The 16,414-nt window shown below is 29.9% G+C and overlaps 4 protein-coding genes and 1 pseudogene across 4 annotated transcripts in view; 1 reads left to right on the forward strand and 4 right to left on the reverse strand.

The window, feature by feature from the left end:
* The window catches only part of LOC119606095 (odorant receptor 59a-like), a 42,174-nt gene extending 34,060 nt beyond the window's left edge, over window positions 1-8,114 (reverse strand). The window contains exon 1 of the mRNA XM_037959481.1: window positions 7,857-8,114. The gene's annotated coding sequence lies outside the window, so the exon portion shown is untranslated. The remainder of the gene's footprint in view (window positions 1-7,856) is intronic.
* LOC119606096 lies at window positions 6,595-7,289 on the reverse strand. The gene has a single exon (XM_037959483.1). The coding sequence runs from the start codon at window positions 7,267-7,269 to the stop codon at window positions 7,096-7,098; it is 174 nt and encodes a 57-aa protein (XP_037815411.1). The 5' UTR covers window positions 7,270-7,289; the 3' UTR covers window positions 6,595-7,095.
* LOC119606097 lies at window positions 7,286-8,206 on the reverse strand (annotated as a pseudogene).
* A 1,899-nt stretch (window positions 8,207-10,105) lies between these two features.
* Window positions 10,106-14,292, forward strand: LOC119606101. Its single transcript, XM_037959485.1, is given in 9 exon segments — window positions 10,106-10,610; window positions 11,882-12,006; window positions 12,073-12,204; window positions 12,281-12,801; window positions 12,867-12,956; window positions 13,023-13,086; window positions 13,089-13,191; window positions 13,249-13,602; window positions 13,604-14,292. Coding segments are annotated over 9 exon segments (2,337 nt in total). The 5' UTR covers window positions 10,106-10,167; the 3' UTR covers window positions 14,109-14,292.
* Window positions 14,293-14,665: 373 nt separating this feature from the next.
* On the reverse strand, window positions 14,666-16,409 carry LOC119606117 (sodium-independent sulfate anion transporter-like; the record flags this gene model as incomplete). Its single annotated transcript, XM_037959502.1, has 1 exon — window positions 14,666-16,409. A coding segment is annotated over one exon (1,554 nt), but the record flags the coding sequence as incomplete, so codon positions are not given.
* Window positions 16,410-16,414: the final 5 nt, after the last annotated feature.

Here is a 16,414-nt window from a genome sequence, read left to right on the forward strand (position 1 = left end):
ATAGACTAGACTATAGACTAGACTATGGACTAGACTATAGACTAGACTATAGATTAGACTATAGACTAGACTATGACTAGACTATAGACTAGACTATAGACTAGACTATAGACTAGTCTATAGACTAGACTATAGACTAGACTATAGACTAGACTATAGACTAGACTATAGACTAGACTATAGACTAGACTATAGACTAGACTATAGACTAGACTATAGACTAGACTATAGACTAGACTATAGACTAGACTATAGACTAGACTATAGACTAGACTATAGACTAGACTATAGACTAGACTACAGACTAGACTATAGACTAGACTATAGACTAGACTATGGACTAGACTATAGACTAGACTATAGACTAGACTATAGACTAGACTATAGACTAGACTATAGACTAGACTATAGACTAGTAGACTAGACTATAGACCTAGACTATAGACTAGACTATAGACTAGACTATAGACTAGACTATAGACTAGACTATAGACTAGACTATAGACTAGACTATAGACTAGACTATGGACTAGGACTATAGACTAGACTATAGACTAGGACTATGACTAGACTATAGACTGACTATAGACCAGACTATAGACCTAGACTATAGACCTAGACTATAGACTAGACTATAGACTAGACTATAGACTAGACTATAGACTAGACTATAGACTAGACTATAGACTAGACTAAGATAGACTATAGACTAGACTATAGACTAGACTATAGACTAGACTATAGACTAGACTATAGACTAGACTATAGACTAGACTATAGACTAGACTATAGACTAGACTATAGACTAGGACTATAGACTAGACTATAGACCAGACTATAGACCTAGACTATAGACCAGACTATAGACTAGACTATAGACCAGACTATAGACTAGACTAGACTATAGACCAGACTATAGACTAGACTATAGACTAGACTAGACTATAGACTAGACTATAGACTAGACTATAGACTAGACTATAGACTAGACTATAGACTAGACTATAGACTAGACTATAGACTAGACTATAGACTAGACTATAGACTAGACTATAGACTATACTATAGACTATACTATAGACTAGACTAGACTATAGATTAGGCTATAGACTAGACTATAGATTAGACTATAGACTAGGCTATAGACTAGTTAGACTGTAGACTAGACTAGATTATAGACTATACTAGAGTATAGACAAGACTGTAGACTAGACTATAGACTGGACTATAGACTAGACTAGACTATAGACTAGACTATAGTCTAGTCTATAGTCTAGTCTATAGTCTAGTCTAGTCTATAGTCTAGTCTATAGTCTAGTCTATAGTCTAGTCTATAGTCTAGTCTAGTCTATAGTCTATAGTCTAGTAGTCTAGTCTAGTCTATAGTCTAGTCTATAGTCTAGACTATAGACTAGACTATAGACTAGACTATAGACTAGACTATAGACTAGACTATAGACTAGACTATAGACTAGACTATAGACTAGACTATAGACTAGACTATAGACTAGACTATAGACTAGACTATAGACTAGACTATAGACTAGACTATAGACTAGACTATAGACTAGACTATAGACTAGACTATAGACTAGACTATAGACTAGACTATAGACTAGACTATAGACTAGACTATAGACTAGACTATAGACTAGACTAGACTATAGACTAGACTATAGACTATACTATAGACTAGACTAGACTATAGACTAGACTATAGACTAGACTATAGACAAGACAATAGACTATACTATAGACTAAACTGTAGCCTAAACTATAGCCTGCTTGGCATTGTTATGGCATCTCAAATTTGACTTCATGACACGAAAGCTGGAAAACCTAATAAGATGCATCATTTCTGATTCGTCAAATTCGGATTCAGCGCTAATCAATCCTTTAGAAAAGTATACTTTAGTTTTCTGGTTTAAAACTTTATTGGGCTGTGTTATTAATAACAACTTCAACATTTTTTTATCTATTCCAAAAAGGTCAAATTAAACTAAATATAAATTTTAAAAACAGAATTTTTTTATAGCCATAAACTAGAGCATTTAAACAAAAAAACACACACACACATAAAGTATTTAAAAGGAGAAATTTACTTCGATATATTCAGAAAATGTATAAATCAGGACGACTCTAAGGAAAAATAATTGTATTGTGTCGCTAAAAAGATTTATAACAAATTAAAATCTTACTAATGCAGCTGAACAATTCAGAGAAAAGAATTTTTATATGAAAATCATTTAGAAATGTTTAAATTACATATATGTTTAAACATAAATGTAATGTTTACATAAGTATTTATGAAATGTATAAGATTTTTGTAAGAGGCGTTCATATAAATTAGAAACCCCCATTTTTTTAGCCAATAAAGAAATTTGATAAAATGTTTTTTATTATACAAAATATATACATACATATATAAAAATATAAAACCAATAAGCTTTTCTAGTTAGTCTAATATTATACATTATACAAGCATATTAAAACAATTGAACTAAACTAAAAGTGACAAAAATGCTAAATTTTAACCTTATAAACTTTTCAAATATTTGCAACACAAAACAGAAAGTTTTTAACAAAAACATTAATTTTAAATGGAAATATAATAAAGATATCCCCCTCTGGTTTTCAAATAATTTTGCATGGTCACCTTAATTAGCTATAGTAATTAATAACTACATATACAAAACATATACAAAAACAAAACAAAACAAAAGTAATATAAAATAATAAACAAAAAACTTTTTAGAAAACCTTATAAAGTCTGTTAGAAGGAAAATTTATACAATAATTAATTAAATTTACACAAAAACAATAAAAAACTTAAAAAATTTTTTACTGCAAATTTTATACGAAAGCAAAAATTAGCCACTAAACAGTCTAACCCCAGCTTTGACATTTAATTGTTTTGAAAATTTTAAATTTAAACAAGAAAAATACTTTAAAAGTGCCTTTTATTTGCAAAAACAAAACAATTATTATAAAGAAAAGTTAATTAAATTTAAATTTAATTTATTTATAAAAAAATTTTATTAAATAATTTACTAACTTATTAAGAAAACAAATGATTTATTAAAGTTAAAAAAATATAAAAAAAAATTATTTAAAATTTAAACAAGTTAAACTTGCATTTATATAATAATTTATAAACATTAAACTAACTTTATAAAGAAAAACGTTATAAAACAAAATAAAACAAAACTGTTTAGTAATTGAAATTATCCCTAAAATATTAATAAAAAAATCTATAATACTGCAAAAAATATAAAAGAATTAAAAGTGTTAAACAACCCTTACAACAGTTGAATACTTTTTTTTTAATTATTAAAAGAAAAAGAATTTATAATTTTGTTCTATATAAAAAATGTTATTACTGCATGTTAATTTTGAAACTTTATATATTTAGTTAAATAATATAAGTAATATTTCTTATTAATATGACAAAAAAAAACATAATAATTATTATTTTATAAAATAGTTAAACAAACAATTAAAATAAAATATATAAAAAAACACCACAAATACTAAAAGCAATCACAATTTATGAATTTATATGCAAAAACAAATAAACTGCTTAATAAACTTATCGACAACCTAAACTAAAAGCCAGTATAAATAAAAACACAAGAAAAATAAATTAAATAAACTATTAAATAAAACTAAAAGAAAGTATGTGTGTTTTATATAAAAAAGGTTTTTGTAACGTTGTATTTATACCCTACACCACTTTAGTGCGGAGGGTATATTGGATTTGTGCTGATGTTTGTAACATACAAAAATATTCGTCCTAGACCCACCTTAAAGTATCTGAGTCGATTAAGCTATGTCCGTCCGTCCGTCTGGCTTGCTGGCTGTCCATGTAAACCTTGTGCGCAAGGTATAGGTCGCAATTTTCAAGATAATTGGATGAAATATGGCACGCACGTTTTATTCGACCCAAGGACGAAGCCTATTGAAAATGGTTAAAATCGGTCCATTATTTCACCTAGCCCCCATAGAATAGAACCCCCCGAAAAGGGCTTCTGAGCTCATAATTATGTTAAATATACAGATATATCGATTAAATACGGCACAACTATTATAGAAGTCTTGATGACCCTGCCAAATTTCATAAAGATCGGGCCCCACTTGACCCTAGCTCCCATACAAAGTCCCCTTCAGAAAATTACTTGAATGTCCCAAATTAACTTATAAACACAAATATCGCGATGAAATTCAGCACAATAAAATATTATGTAAATATAAATATATTCACAAAATTTTATAGGGCTTGGTCCATATTTGGCCCTAGCCCCATATAAAGCCTCTTTCAGAAAATTAGTTTTTCATCCATAAATTGTTTAAATGTATCGGAACAAGGAAATAATGAAGATAAATGCTTATTATGAAAACTAAATCACATTTAATATTCATAACTGGTGTAGGGTATCATATGGTCGGCCACGTCCGACTATACTTTCTTACTTGTTTTACATTTAAGCTACGTTCACACTCAATGTGTTTCCGGTTCCTTTAGTACGGAAGATATTCAAGTCTATTCTGAATAATAAATTCCCTGTGATAAAAGGGAAAAAACTAACGGTGAATAATTGTTTATAAATTGCCTTAAAGAAATTTTATATATTCGGTACAGAGATGCTTTCGAATAGAATTACAATTGTTTGACTTTGTAAATGGAATTCTCAAATAGAAAAATTAGACATTCGAAGACTGCACCCTCAGTAAAGAGAAGGTTTAGAGAAAATATCAGGCATGCAAAACTTCAGTACTATACTTTTGTCAGTACTTTTTGGCATCGAAAAATTTCACAGTACCAGTCAATGGACTAGTCAGTAAACTAATTGATAGACTAATTCATAAACAGTTCAGTTGATTAATCCTTGGATTATATCATGGACTAGTAATAGACAAGTTCACAGTCAATTGGCTAGTGTATAGACTACTCTATTTACTTGTCTATACAATAGACTAGTTAATAGACCAGTCTATACACTAATTCATAGACTTGTCAATAAACTAATCCATAGACTAGTCAATAGACTTATCTATAGACTAGTCAATAGACTTATCTATAGACTAACCCAAGGACTAGTCTATAGACTAGTCAATGGTGTATTCCACAGACTAGTTAATAGACTAGTCGAAAAGAACTCAATAGTTTAGTCCATAGACTAATGAAGTCCATTATAAATAGTCTGGTCTATGCACTTGTCTATTGCTTAGTGTCCATAGACACGTCAATAGACTTGTTCAAAGAACAGTCAGTACACTAATCAATTGTATAATCCATATACTAGTCAATAGTGCAATCCACAGAGAAATCAAAAAAACTAGTCGATAGAATAATTCACAGGACTAGTCAATAGTGTAATACATAGATTATTTAATATACTAATCAGTAAATAGCTTAAAAGCTTAGTCAATAGACTAGTATATAAAATAGTACATAGAGTATATATACATATGTAGATCATATATAATCTAGTCTACAGTTCATTGACTACTCCATGGACTAGTCTAGTATATATTATACTTAAAGTCAACAGGCTAGTGAATAAAATAATGCTTAGACTAGAATATAGAGTTATCTATAGACTAGTAAGTGTATAGTTAGTCCATAGGCTATTCAATTGACTTATTAATAGATTGATCACTAGTTGAGGCAATAAAGTTGACCATAGACTTGATAATAGAATAATTCATAGACTAGCCCATAGACTTCAATAGATTACATAATCCATAGACTAGACCATACCCCAATACTTAGATAGTAAAGGCCTGGACAAGACAACAATAATGCGACAATTTGCTAAAAAAAATTCGTGTGCTTATGATGGCGCACAATTGACTTATTAATAGATTGATCACTAGTTGAGGCAATAAAGTTGACCATAGGCTAGTCAATAGACTTGATAATAGAATAATTCATAGACTAGCCCATAGACTTCAATAGATTACATAATCCATAGACTAGACCATAGACCAGTACTTAGATAGAAAAGGCCTGGACAAGACAACAATAATGCGACAATTTGCTAAAAAAAAAATTTCGTGTGCTTATGATGAAATTTTTAACAAATTGTCGTATTATTGTTGTCTTGTGCAGGCCTTATGAGATAGTCAATAGTCTAGTCCACGTGTTAATCATATATAAGTCAATAGAGTAGTCCATATAGTAGTATATAGGCTAGTAAAAAGGGTAATACATAGAGTAATCAATCACCCCTATTCTGCATTTAAATTCGAATCGAAAAAAGAGTTCCTAGATTATATGTAAGTAATTATAAAAGTACTTGAAAATGATGCAGACGGTAAGTAGTAGTCATTGAAAAGTAAGTGGTTATGTAAGTACAATTCATTACCAAGTTTTGCTGGGATTTTACTTTACCTAGAGAAACAAATTACATTCGATTGTCGATAGAAAGAATAATATAAACAATTTTATAGTATGTATTATTATATTTAGTACATAATTTTATTTTTTATTCGTAAAATACATATAAAATATATTTAATAAAAATATATACCGCAAATAGGGCATACATATAAAATATTTTAGTAAATTTGTAAAAATACATAATGTAAATCAATGTGATATGTTAGGCTTACTACTATAATTTGTGAAGGTTTAAAATTTTTTTTTGTTAAATTTAAACTGGACGGAATGGATTTTTATATAAATGCTACAAATATAAATAATGTAAATACATTTAAGATAAATAATACCTAATAAGCAGTTGTTGAAAACAAATTAGAATTTAAGAGAATCAATCTGCTTAGGAAATTTCTTTAAAATTGAGTAAAAACAAATACATAATTGAAAATTACTTTCATAACATTCTGAAACAAAAAAACTAATTGCCAAAATTTTAATTTAAAAGCTGAGAAACATTTAAATAAAAGCAGATAATATATCAATACTTAAGAAAAAACTGTTTCTTCGCTCTCTTCCACTTAAATTCTAACAAAGCTGCTTACAAGAATAGTTTATTTATAAAAAGGCACTTAAAAAACATTAAAACAAAATGGAGGGATAAAGTAGTATTGAAATAATTTAAAAATTTAAATAAAACTTGTAAATTATATATATCAAGCATAACTGATTTCATGATCGTAGGCACGCTCACGATACTCTTCACTGTCGGGCAAGGCATGATGTCTTAGACCACAGAGTCGTGGTCCAAAACGTAACATTATAATAATAACACCCACAATGAATAAAGCTAAAGCAGCTACAGCTGGATATAAAATAATAAAAGCCATTTTTAAATAACAAACAAAAATAAAAAAAATTAAATATCGCTTTCTCGTTTGGTATGTAATTCAACGTATTCTTCACGCTGTCTTTGCTGATGTAACCTCTGCCTTCGGGGCGGGTAGGGTCTTTGTTGATACTGATGATGTATGGGCACGTCTTCTATTTGGGCTTCAATATCTTCGCTAAAAAGACGGGGAGCAGGCTGTGGCAAAAGTAATATAATCAATAAACAGGTAAGAATGTATAGTCCGGCATGACCGATCATATGATACCCTACACCAGTAGTGAGTATGTTAAATATGTGTATTATTTATTTTCTTAATTCCGAAATATTTGAACAATTCATTAACAAAAATAATGCTTTTCTGAAGAGTGGTTATATATGGACAAGGGTAACAGATAAATAAATTTTGGTAGAGTTATTTATGTAGAATTTAATCGTGATACTTGTGTATATGTGCCAAAATTACGACCTGTAGTGTGGGCACAAGATTTAAATGGACACATAAACGGAAATAGATTAAACGATTCAGAGGTTGATTTGAATCGATTGTACAATTTAATTTTGTAATTTCTTTTTATAAAAACTTACCTGTAAACTTTGAAATATTTAGCGTCTTTTAGTTCAGTAAAATCCAATGGTGGTTGATTATGTGGAGTTGCTGACCAAATGGATACAAGCCAACGATTGCCGGTATGTCTATCCTGCCAATACTGACGATGTTTCGAACAGCAACCAAAGATTATATTTAAAATGATTATCGAACCGAGTACACGGTACATACAAGCTATGGTCACATAAATGGTGAAAAATTACCATAAATATGACCAGTAAAGGAAGGGATTATCTTTGTAAGCTGTACGTTCTTCGAGTGTTGACATAGTCTTGTAAGCAGAAGACTAATATAAAGAGATTTTTCCAAGACACTGTGGTAAATAGTTGGAAAACTTGTGAATTTCTTTATTTTTCAAACACTCAGACTTTTCTTCATATAATGCCTAAACAGCAGGCATTAAGAAATTGACATGAACATGAATTGTGACGACGACACACGTTTCACCATAACCACAGCACGCATTTAGGTATATTTTCCATAAAACCTATTTTGTTACAGACCTTTAGGTTGAAATCTCTATAGTAAAGAAAAATTTACAAAATTGTTTGTATTTAGTTTTTTTTTTATTTAATAATTCTTCATTTTAGTTTAAATTGACACTTTTTTACAATGGACACTCCCCTATGTATAAAGCTTGGCTTAATTTAGGGTGTGGCGTCCAATTCGTATTGGAAATTTTAATTTGTTTACATTTGATATGAATTCCTTTGTTATTCGTTTTAAATACTTACACTTTGTTAGGTTTTTTTGTTTTTTCAAGTATTTTTTAATTTATTTTAATAGATTTTTCATTATTTTTCAATATTTATTATTATTACTTTTTGGGTTGCTCATCCAAGTCTCCAACACAACAAATAAATTTTAAAAGAATGAATGAACCTGTTTTTTTCTATTTCACTATTGAGCTGTGTTGAACAGCAGGGTTGTATTTTACACTTAAAAAAAATAAGCTTACAAATTTGTATGTATATTACTTACATTACACCCTGTAACAGTTAATAATTTAAAAATGCTTTCACACCAGAAATAGGGTTCTATAGTTGAAACTTAAAAGGCGACTTTTAAACTGTTTTTTGGCTTTTTTCGTGTTATTCCGACTATTTTCGAATTTTTCCGACTATTTAGAATTTTTTACTTTTTTTTGACTTTTCCCACTATTTTAGAGTTTTTGACTTTTTTTCCACTTATTTGGACTTCGACCTTTTTCGACTTGTTACGACTTTTTCCGACTTTTTCCAACTTTTACCGACTTTTTCCAACTTTTCGACTTTTATTTACAAAGTCGACTTTTCGACATTTTTGGAAGATAATAGTCGACCTTCAACTTTTCGACTTGAATGATTGTAATGCTGCTATCAAATGAAAGCAAATAAATCTAAAAGAAATTAAATTTCAAAAAAAATCTCATTTTCAAAATAAAAATTTCAACTATTTTTTGTGACTAATTTTCTTTAAGCATCCATTTTTTTAAATCCTGATAAATTGAAATGAATAATATTACTTTTAAGCAGAGGATTATCAGCTACATTTGATATTTAATTATATATTTATTATAAATTGTTGCTTTACAGTATTCTTAATTTCTAAAGAGTTAGGAAAATTAAAATCCTTTTCAACTTTGTTATTTTAAAAAATAAATTATTTATAACATAAGTGTTTTTAATTAAATAAAAAAATAAAAAAAAATTAAAAAAACCTTATGAAAAGCTTAGGAACTTATTATGTTAGCGGAATAAATTATGCTGAAAGCAGTTCATTAATGTGACTATACCTGGACAATTCACATTTTCTGTTAAAATTTGTTATTATTTTATTTATCTTTTCATAAACAAGATCAAAGCAGACAGGTGATCATTGAAGTTCAGTTTTTTATCCAGTAGAATACATAAATATTTTGTTTTTTTTTTTTTTTTTTGATATTTATTATATTCTTATTTTGAAATCGTAATTCAATAATCTAATTCTAATTCTAATAATCTAATTCCCAAAACTTACTTCTGTTTTTTGTATGTGAAAAGGCATGTTAATAAAATTTGACGAAGCCGCCTAGCAAAATAGACTTTGACGGCGTCGTTAATTTTGAATCGACTTGGTTATTCTGCCCGGCAGCTGATTAACCAAGTAAACCAATAACATTAACAACCACCAATTTTCATTTCTTCCATTCTTTTTCTTTCATAATTTTTGGGGTTCCCCTCCTTTGTTGGCCATGTGGAAGAAATAGTCTATAAATTGAACCCCATATCATCACAACAGCCACAGACGATCAGTAGTACAGTAGACAGTATGATGTCAAAGGAACAATTGCGTAAAGACATTGGAAGTGATAAGATTCCCATTGTTAAATCTATGGATGTTTCAGCGCTTTCCTTGCAACAACTCGAAGAATTAATGTTGGAACACCAGCTCTCTCGAGAAGGTAGTCGTGTGGAAATGGAAAATGTTTTGATTGCATTATTGGGTTCTAAGCAAGTCGATATAGTTGAAATGGTTGCAATTGATACTTTGAATGTCGTCCAATTGGAAGAGTTATTGAGTGGAATATCTCGACCGCCACCATCTGAAGAGAATGTTGTGGGTAATTTAGAGAGAAATATTGTGGAGGAGCCTGAAATTGAAATTACAGCACAAGAACTGCCGGCAATAAGTTCTCGTAAAAAAACAATAAAAGAAGCACAGCAGGAGTTGGCCCAAAATTGTGGTTTCCAAGATAAAATCATATGGGATCTGTAAGTTATTTGTGTTATTTATTACGCTGTATTAATTGTTTTCTAATGATTAGTACATTAAAATAAGTGCAAAAAATACGTAGCGTGATACATATTTACATACATACATATGTACATATGTATGTACATACATACGTGTATTAATATTAGGGTAGCCTATTAAAGATTTGGCTGATGTTTCCACCGAAAAAAAAATTTAGTTCATTCTAAGATACAATTTCTTAAAATGTTTGTCCTGACATCAATATTTGTTGAGCTGGATCAAAGAATAAAAAGGACCTTTTTTAGATTTTTCATATTTCTCTAGCTAAGAAAATATACGCAAATTTGGTATAATTTGAAAGTCTTTAAAAGGTGATTTCAATATCGTATGAAACACGTTTGTGGTATTGCAAAAGTTTTAAATTTTTTTAATTTTTCTCTATATCTATTTCTTATTTCTCTCTATACAAACGGGCCATCCTAATGTATATACATTTATATCTTAATGTATGTAGATTATTGCAAATAATTTTGATTAATAACTTTTTTAAAACGATTTCACTGTGTTAGTGTGGGTATCGATAATTTGTAGACCATATATGTAACTATAGATACATAGACTCTAGAGTCTATACTAGGCTTGCCAGATTTGATATCGGCAAAAAACTTACATCGTAGTTAAAAAAGCCGTACAATTGAGTAAAAAAAAGTACAAATGTTTATTTTCGAAATATTTCAATTAAATTGTTCTAAAAACGTCAGATTGGCATTGTTTGTTATGATTTAGCACAACAAACTCATTTGAAAATTAATTTAACATATATTTATTTAAATTAATAAAACATATATTTATTTTAATAAAAAAAAAGCGCATTCCTTCTATGACATGCCTGAGTAAAAATAATCTTTTTCATTACTTCCATAGAGAAAATTCTAAATTCTACTATAGACTAGACAATAGCCTAGACTATAGACTAGGCTATTGACTAGATTATAGACTGAACTATAAGATTAGACTTGGAATACACTATAGACTAGACAAGATTATAGACTAAACTATAGACTAGACTATAAACTAGATTATTGACTAGACTATAGACTAGACTATTTACTAGACTATAGACTAGACAATAGACTATATTAAAGACTAGATTATAAACTCGACTTGTCAATAGACTAGACCTTAGACTGCACTGCACATAGAAATAATAAATTTAAAAACTATGTATGTATCTACTATAAATACATACATATTTTAAATACATATTTTTCTATATATTTTTCATTAGCCTGGGATATAATGATGCTGATGTTATGAAGGAAAAAATAAAACAATTAATACCCGATCAAGAAAAGGGACAAAAGTCAATTGAAAAACTTAGAATGACCATTTTCGAAAGTGTATGGGCTCAAAGTAAGTTAAAACTTTTGTTTCGATTATTTCCATATTTCACTAATGCAAGTGTCTACTTTTATTTAGGAAAATACACAAATCGCTCATCCATTACTTATATATTTTATGTGATGGTAACTAAAGATGAAGATTTCAACACTGCACCCGAATCCACTGAATTTTCATGTCATCCGGTATTTCGCTGTAAAAAATGCGATAGTAGGTTTTTGAAATCAATAACTAAACACTTTTATAACTTAAATTATTTTCTTTTTTTTTTTTTTTTGTTAACAAGACAACTCCGATAGTAGCAAATGCTGTATGATTTATGTGGACGAAACCGGCAGAGTTTATCAGAACTGGAAATCTTTTGTAAATGAAAATGTTTTGCCGGCTGGTACAATGATTGCACCACGCCATGGTATTTATAACTTTGATAAATATAATGATGTTATATTGGACATCTATTGTACACCCAGTGGGACAGCAGGTGCTAAATTTATGAATATGGCACAAACTGGTTCAGCGGTAGTGGGCATTGGAGCAGCTTGCGTGCCTTTAGCAGCTTTAGCTTTGCCCGTAGCAGCTCCTATTGTAGCTGCAGCTGGTATAATTGGTTTAGGCGTTGGGGCGTTTACATCCATAACTTCAGCATTGAATTTGTCTGATCGTGCGAAGCATGAACAGTCTATAAGTATAAAAGATAGCCAAGCTAGAGGCAGTTATCTGGGAATGGTGGGTGGTGCGGTAGGTGTGGCTGCAGCTGGTGCCACGACCGCTATGACGTCAATGGCGGCAGCTGGTAAAGCTACTGCGGTAAGCTGTTTTAATTTTCATTTGAAATAATTAGTTTTATTTTAGTTTTCTTTTTGTTAAAATAGGGTATAGAAGTTTTTGTTAATGGCATTAATATAACATCAATTGTTCTATCCGGTAGTGGTGTAGCAAATGGTGTTTTAGATCTAATATTTGTAAGTAAAATTATATGCTAGTACAAAAAAATATTTAGCGAATAAATACCTATATTGTTTATGCAGAAATATAACGATGATGAAAAAATTTCATCGCTAGATGTTCTACAGTTATCAGCATCTTTGGTGTTATTACACATTCACTCTATAACTTTCAATTGGCTTCACAAATCGCAAATGATGCTCGTGTCAAATCTATACAATCCTATCGTGAAACTTTAAGTAATCGTCAAAGGTAAGTAGAGTATAATAGCACATCGATAAATATTTCGATTGAAAACTTTGCTTGCAGAAAAATCTTTGATAAAATGTCAAAAGAAACTGTACGCATACGTGGCAATACTCAAGGTAAAATGGATATTATACGTGGTGTTAATGAGATTCCCGATCGACAATATTTAAATGATTTATTTAAAATTAACAAACAATTGAATAAAAAAAGTGTACGACCAGCTTTTGGTGAAAGTGGTAAGGGGGTGGTTTTGAATAACGAATTACCCGTCGAAACATCTGTGCTAAGACAAAGTGTACAACATCAAAAGGGGCCTAATATATTGGAGCAAGTTACACAGCCCATACCCTCTACACATAATTCCGATACCTATACAACACAAACTCCTAAAATGGCCAGATTACTGTATTCAACGGGAATTGTTGAACAAAATTGATATGAATCAAGATCCCTTGAATCCCCTAAAGCAATCCCAAAATGCTATATCTATTTTGCGTAATCTTGCAGTTGCCTTACCAAATGGTGTTGTCATAATGCTACAGCAGTACGGCAATATGTTTATGGATAATATTGCCGATGGTTATAAATTTAAAGATGTTATTTTAACTATGGCCGACCATTTACAAGAGCAAGTATTGAGATATTTGATGGAATTAGCTAAAGAATTTATAGAAAATTTCCTAAATGAGATTCAAAAAGTTTTGAGATTATTTATACCCACAGAATCAGTTTTATATCGTATATTAATATATGTTACAAAGAATTTTCATGATTTAAGCTATGAATACATTTCAAGAAAAGGCTCTGAAATTAAACAAGCTATTAGGAAATTTTATCTATCATTAAATCCAAATAATCCCTATGAATTATCTAAGAGATGTCCTGATTGTCAGGGTATGTTCTACATATGTCAATTATAAATTCTATATACATGTACGTATATTTACTATAAAGGTGCCTTAAGAACCTATAAATATATATATATAACACAAAAAAGTGCCTTAAAAGCTTTTACTAACACACAAAAATTTGACTCAAATTTTTATCATGACAATTTTGATATTTAAATCATAAGTAACTATTTACATATTAATGTATTTATAAGCAATATACTAAATCCCATTTTAACAATTTTTCAAATTTTAGTCTATCAGAATAAAGTATTTCGAATGTTTTTAACGATATACTACATACATACATATATATATCGATATTTTCTAACATGTATTTAGTTGGCCATGTAGGCTTTAATTATTTAATGTTAAGAACTAAAGCGTAATAAAGTTTCTGAAACGTATTTGTTGTATTTCTTTTTTCCTTTTGATTTTTTTTTTTTATTTTTTAAGAATTAAAAAAATTATTCAAACGTTAAAAATTTGAAATATTTTTTTAAACATTTTGATTTTATTTTTTTTTAAATAATAATTTTAACGTTGAATTATTTTTGAAAAATATTTATTTATTAATGGCTCTTTCCGACAACAATATGCAAAGTAATGTTCGAAAGAAATGACACCAACATTTTTTTATATATACAATTTATTACAAAAATTAATTTTATATTTTAATGACCTGAAAACAAACTGTATGCAAGTTTGTTTTGAATATTCTGAAAACTCAATTCAAACCATAACCTTATTTATTCTATTTCACTTAGTTTGACTTAGTTATGACACCGAATACAATGTTGCCTCAGAGGCATTTGTATAATGGTTTTTTAGATATTCCTCAATAGTTTCCTCTAATGATTTGTGAAACTTAAACATATCACGCATTTTATTATTTAAACGACAAACTACACCAGCTGATGATATATTCCAATTCCAGCAGATCATATCACAGTTTAATACTTTTAAATCTTCTCTTAAAGACACAATATTTGCAGCGACTGTATAATCAATACTATTAATTTCCCGGCCGTTGATAACGACTAAATGTATATCATGTTTTTGGTGTAAATTAACAAAATGTAGCACCTTTTCATTAAGATATTCGGCTGAGGCATAGTCCAGCTTTTGTTTAACATCAACCATAGCAAATTCATAATCCAATAATTTATAAATATATAGCCGTAGTTGGGGCCTAGCACTACTATATAGAATGTAGAAAAGATTGGAGGCAATACCACATAAAATACCATATTCCAAACTCCAAAATAGGCAAACAAACAGAGTTACCAAAAATGGTAAGAAATCCTTCTTTTTTGATCTCCAAGTATCATGAATTTTCTCCACATCCAACAGTGATATCATGGCAGCAATTATAATGGCCGACAAAGTAGCTTTAGGTATATAATAGAATGTTTGGGTTAGAAACGCTAAAGCCATTAATACCAAACTTCCAGTTACCAAACCACCCAAAGTTGTCTTAACGCCACTGGCATTATTAACGGCTGTGCGTGTAAATGAGCCGGTAACTGGCATTGACGACACAAAACTACCCATTATATTACACATACCCAAAGCAATCATTTCCTGTGAAGCGTTCACAATTTTTCCCTTGGAAAATGCTTTAGCTATAGCTACCACCTCTAAAATGGCCACCAAAGGTATGGAAGCAAATGAGGCACCCACCGTATTCATCATTTCCTTTAAAGTTACTTCGGTTCCATTGACAGTGGTACCTGTTAGCGGCACCTTAAATGGCGGCAAACCGGCTGTGATATTACCAGTTACTTTAAAGGTTTGAGTGCCATCACGACTTAAGATATAAGCCAAGAAAGTACCAACTATAACAGCCATTGCATTGCGAGACAAAGAAACATATTTCCAAAAGGTTCGATTACCAAAAGGTATATCCTTGACTTTCTTCATGACCAACAATAAGGCTAAAGTAACTAAACCCAATACTGCGTCATTCCAACCAATGTCATTAAGGTGTATAAAGAAATATTTCCAAGCTGGTATTAAATCATTTGAAGGAGCTTTTATGCCGAAAATATTATTAATTTGAGCACTAGCTATCGTTATGGCGGCAGCTGTGGTAAAACCTATAATAACGGGTATTGATATAAATCTTACTAGCACCCCCAGATTTAAAAGACCCAATGCTAATACAATACATCCCGTGAAAAAGGCTATCATAGCAGTATATTCTGGACTTAAGACAGCATAGGGATGGACCATTAAGGCCATAATTGCAGTGGTGGCTATAGTAACATCTTTACAGGAACCAAATATAATGTACATAAAAGAACCCATAAACGCCGAATATAAGCCATATTGTT

Source organism: Lucilia sericata, unplaced genomic scaffold, assembly GCF_015586225.1.
Source record: "Lucilia sericata isolate MDLA Ls3-8-SP2 unplaced genomic scaffold, ASM1558622v1 Contig000551F_arrow, whole genome shotgun sequence".
Lineage (NCBI taxonomy): Eukaryota > Metazoa > Arthropoda > Insecta > Diptera > Calliphoridae > Lucilia > Lucilia sericata.

Bases quoted from the DNA above. Each gene is read 5' to 3' on its own strand.
- LOC119606096 (XM_037959483.1), bottom strand. From the start codon at position 7,269: ATGGCTTTTATTATTTTATATCCAGCTGTAGCTGCTTTAGCTTTATTC.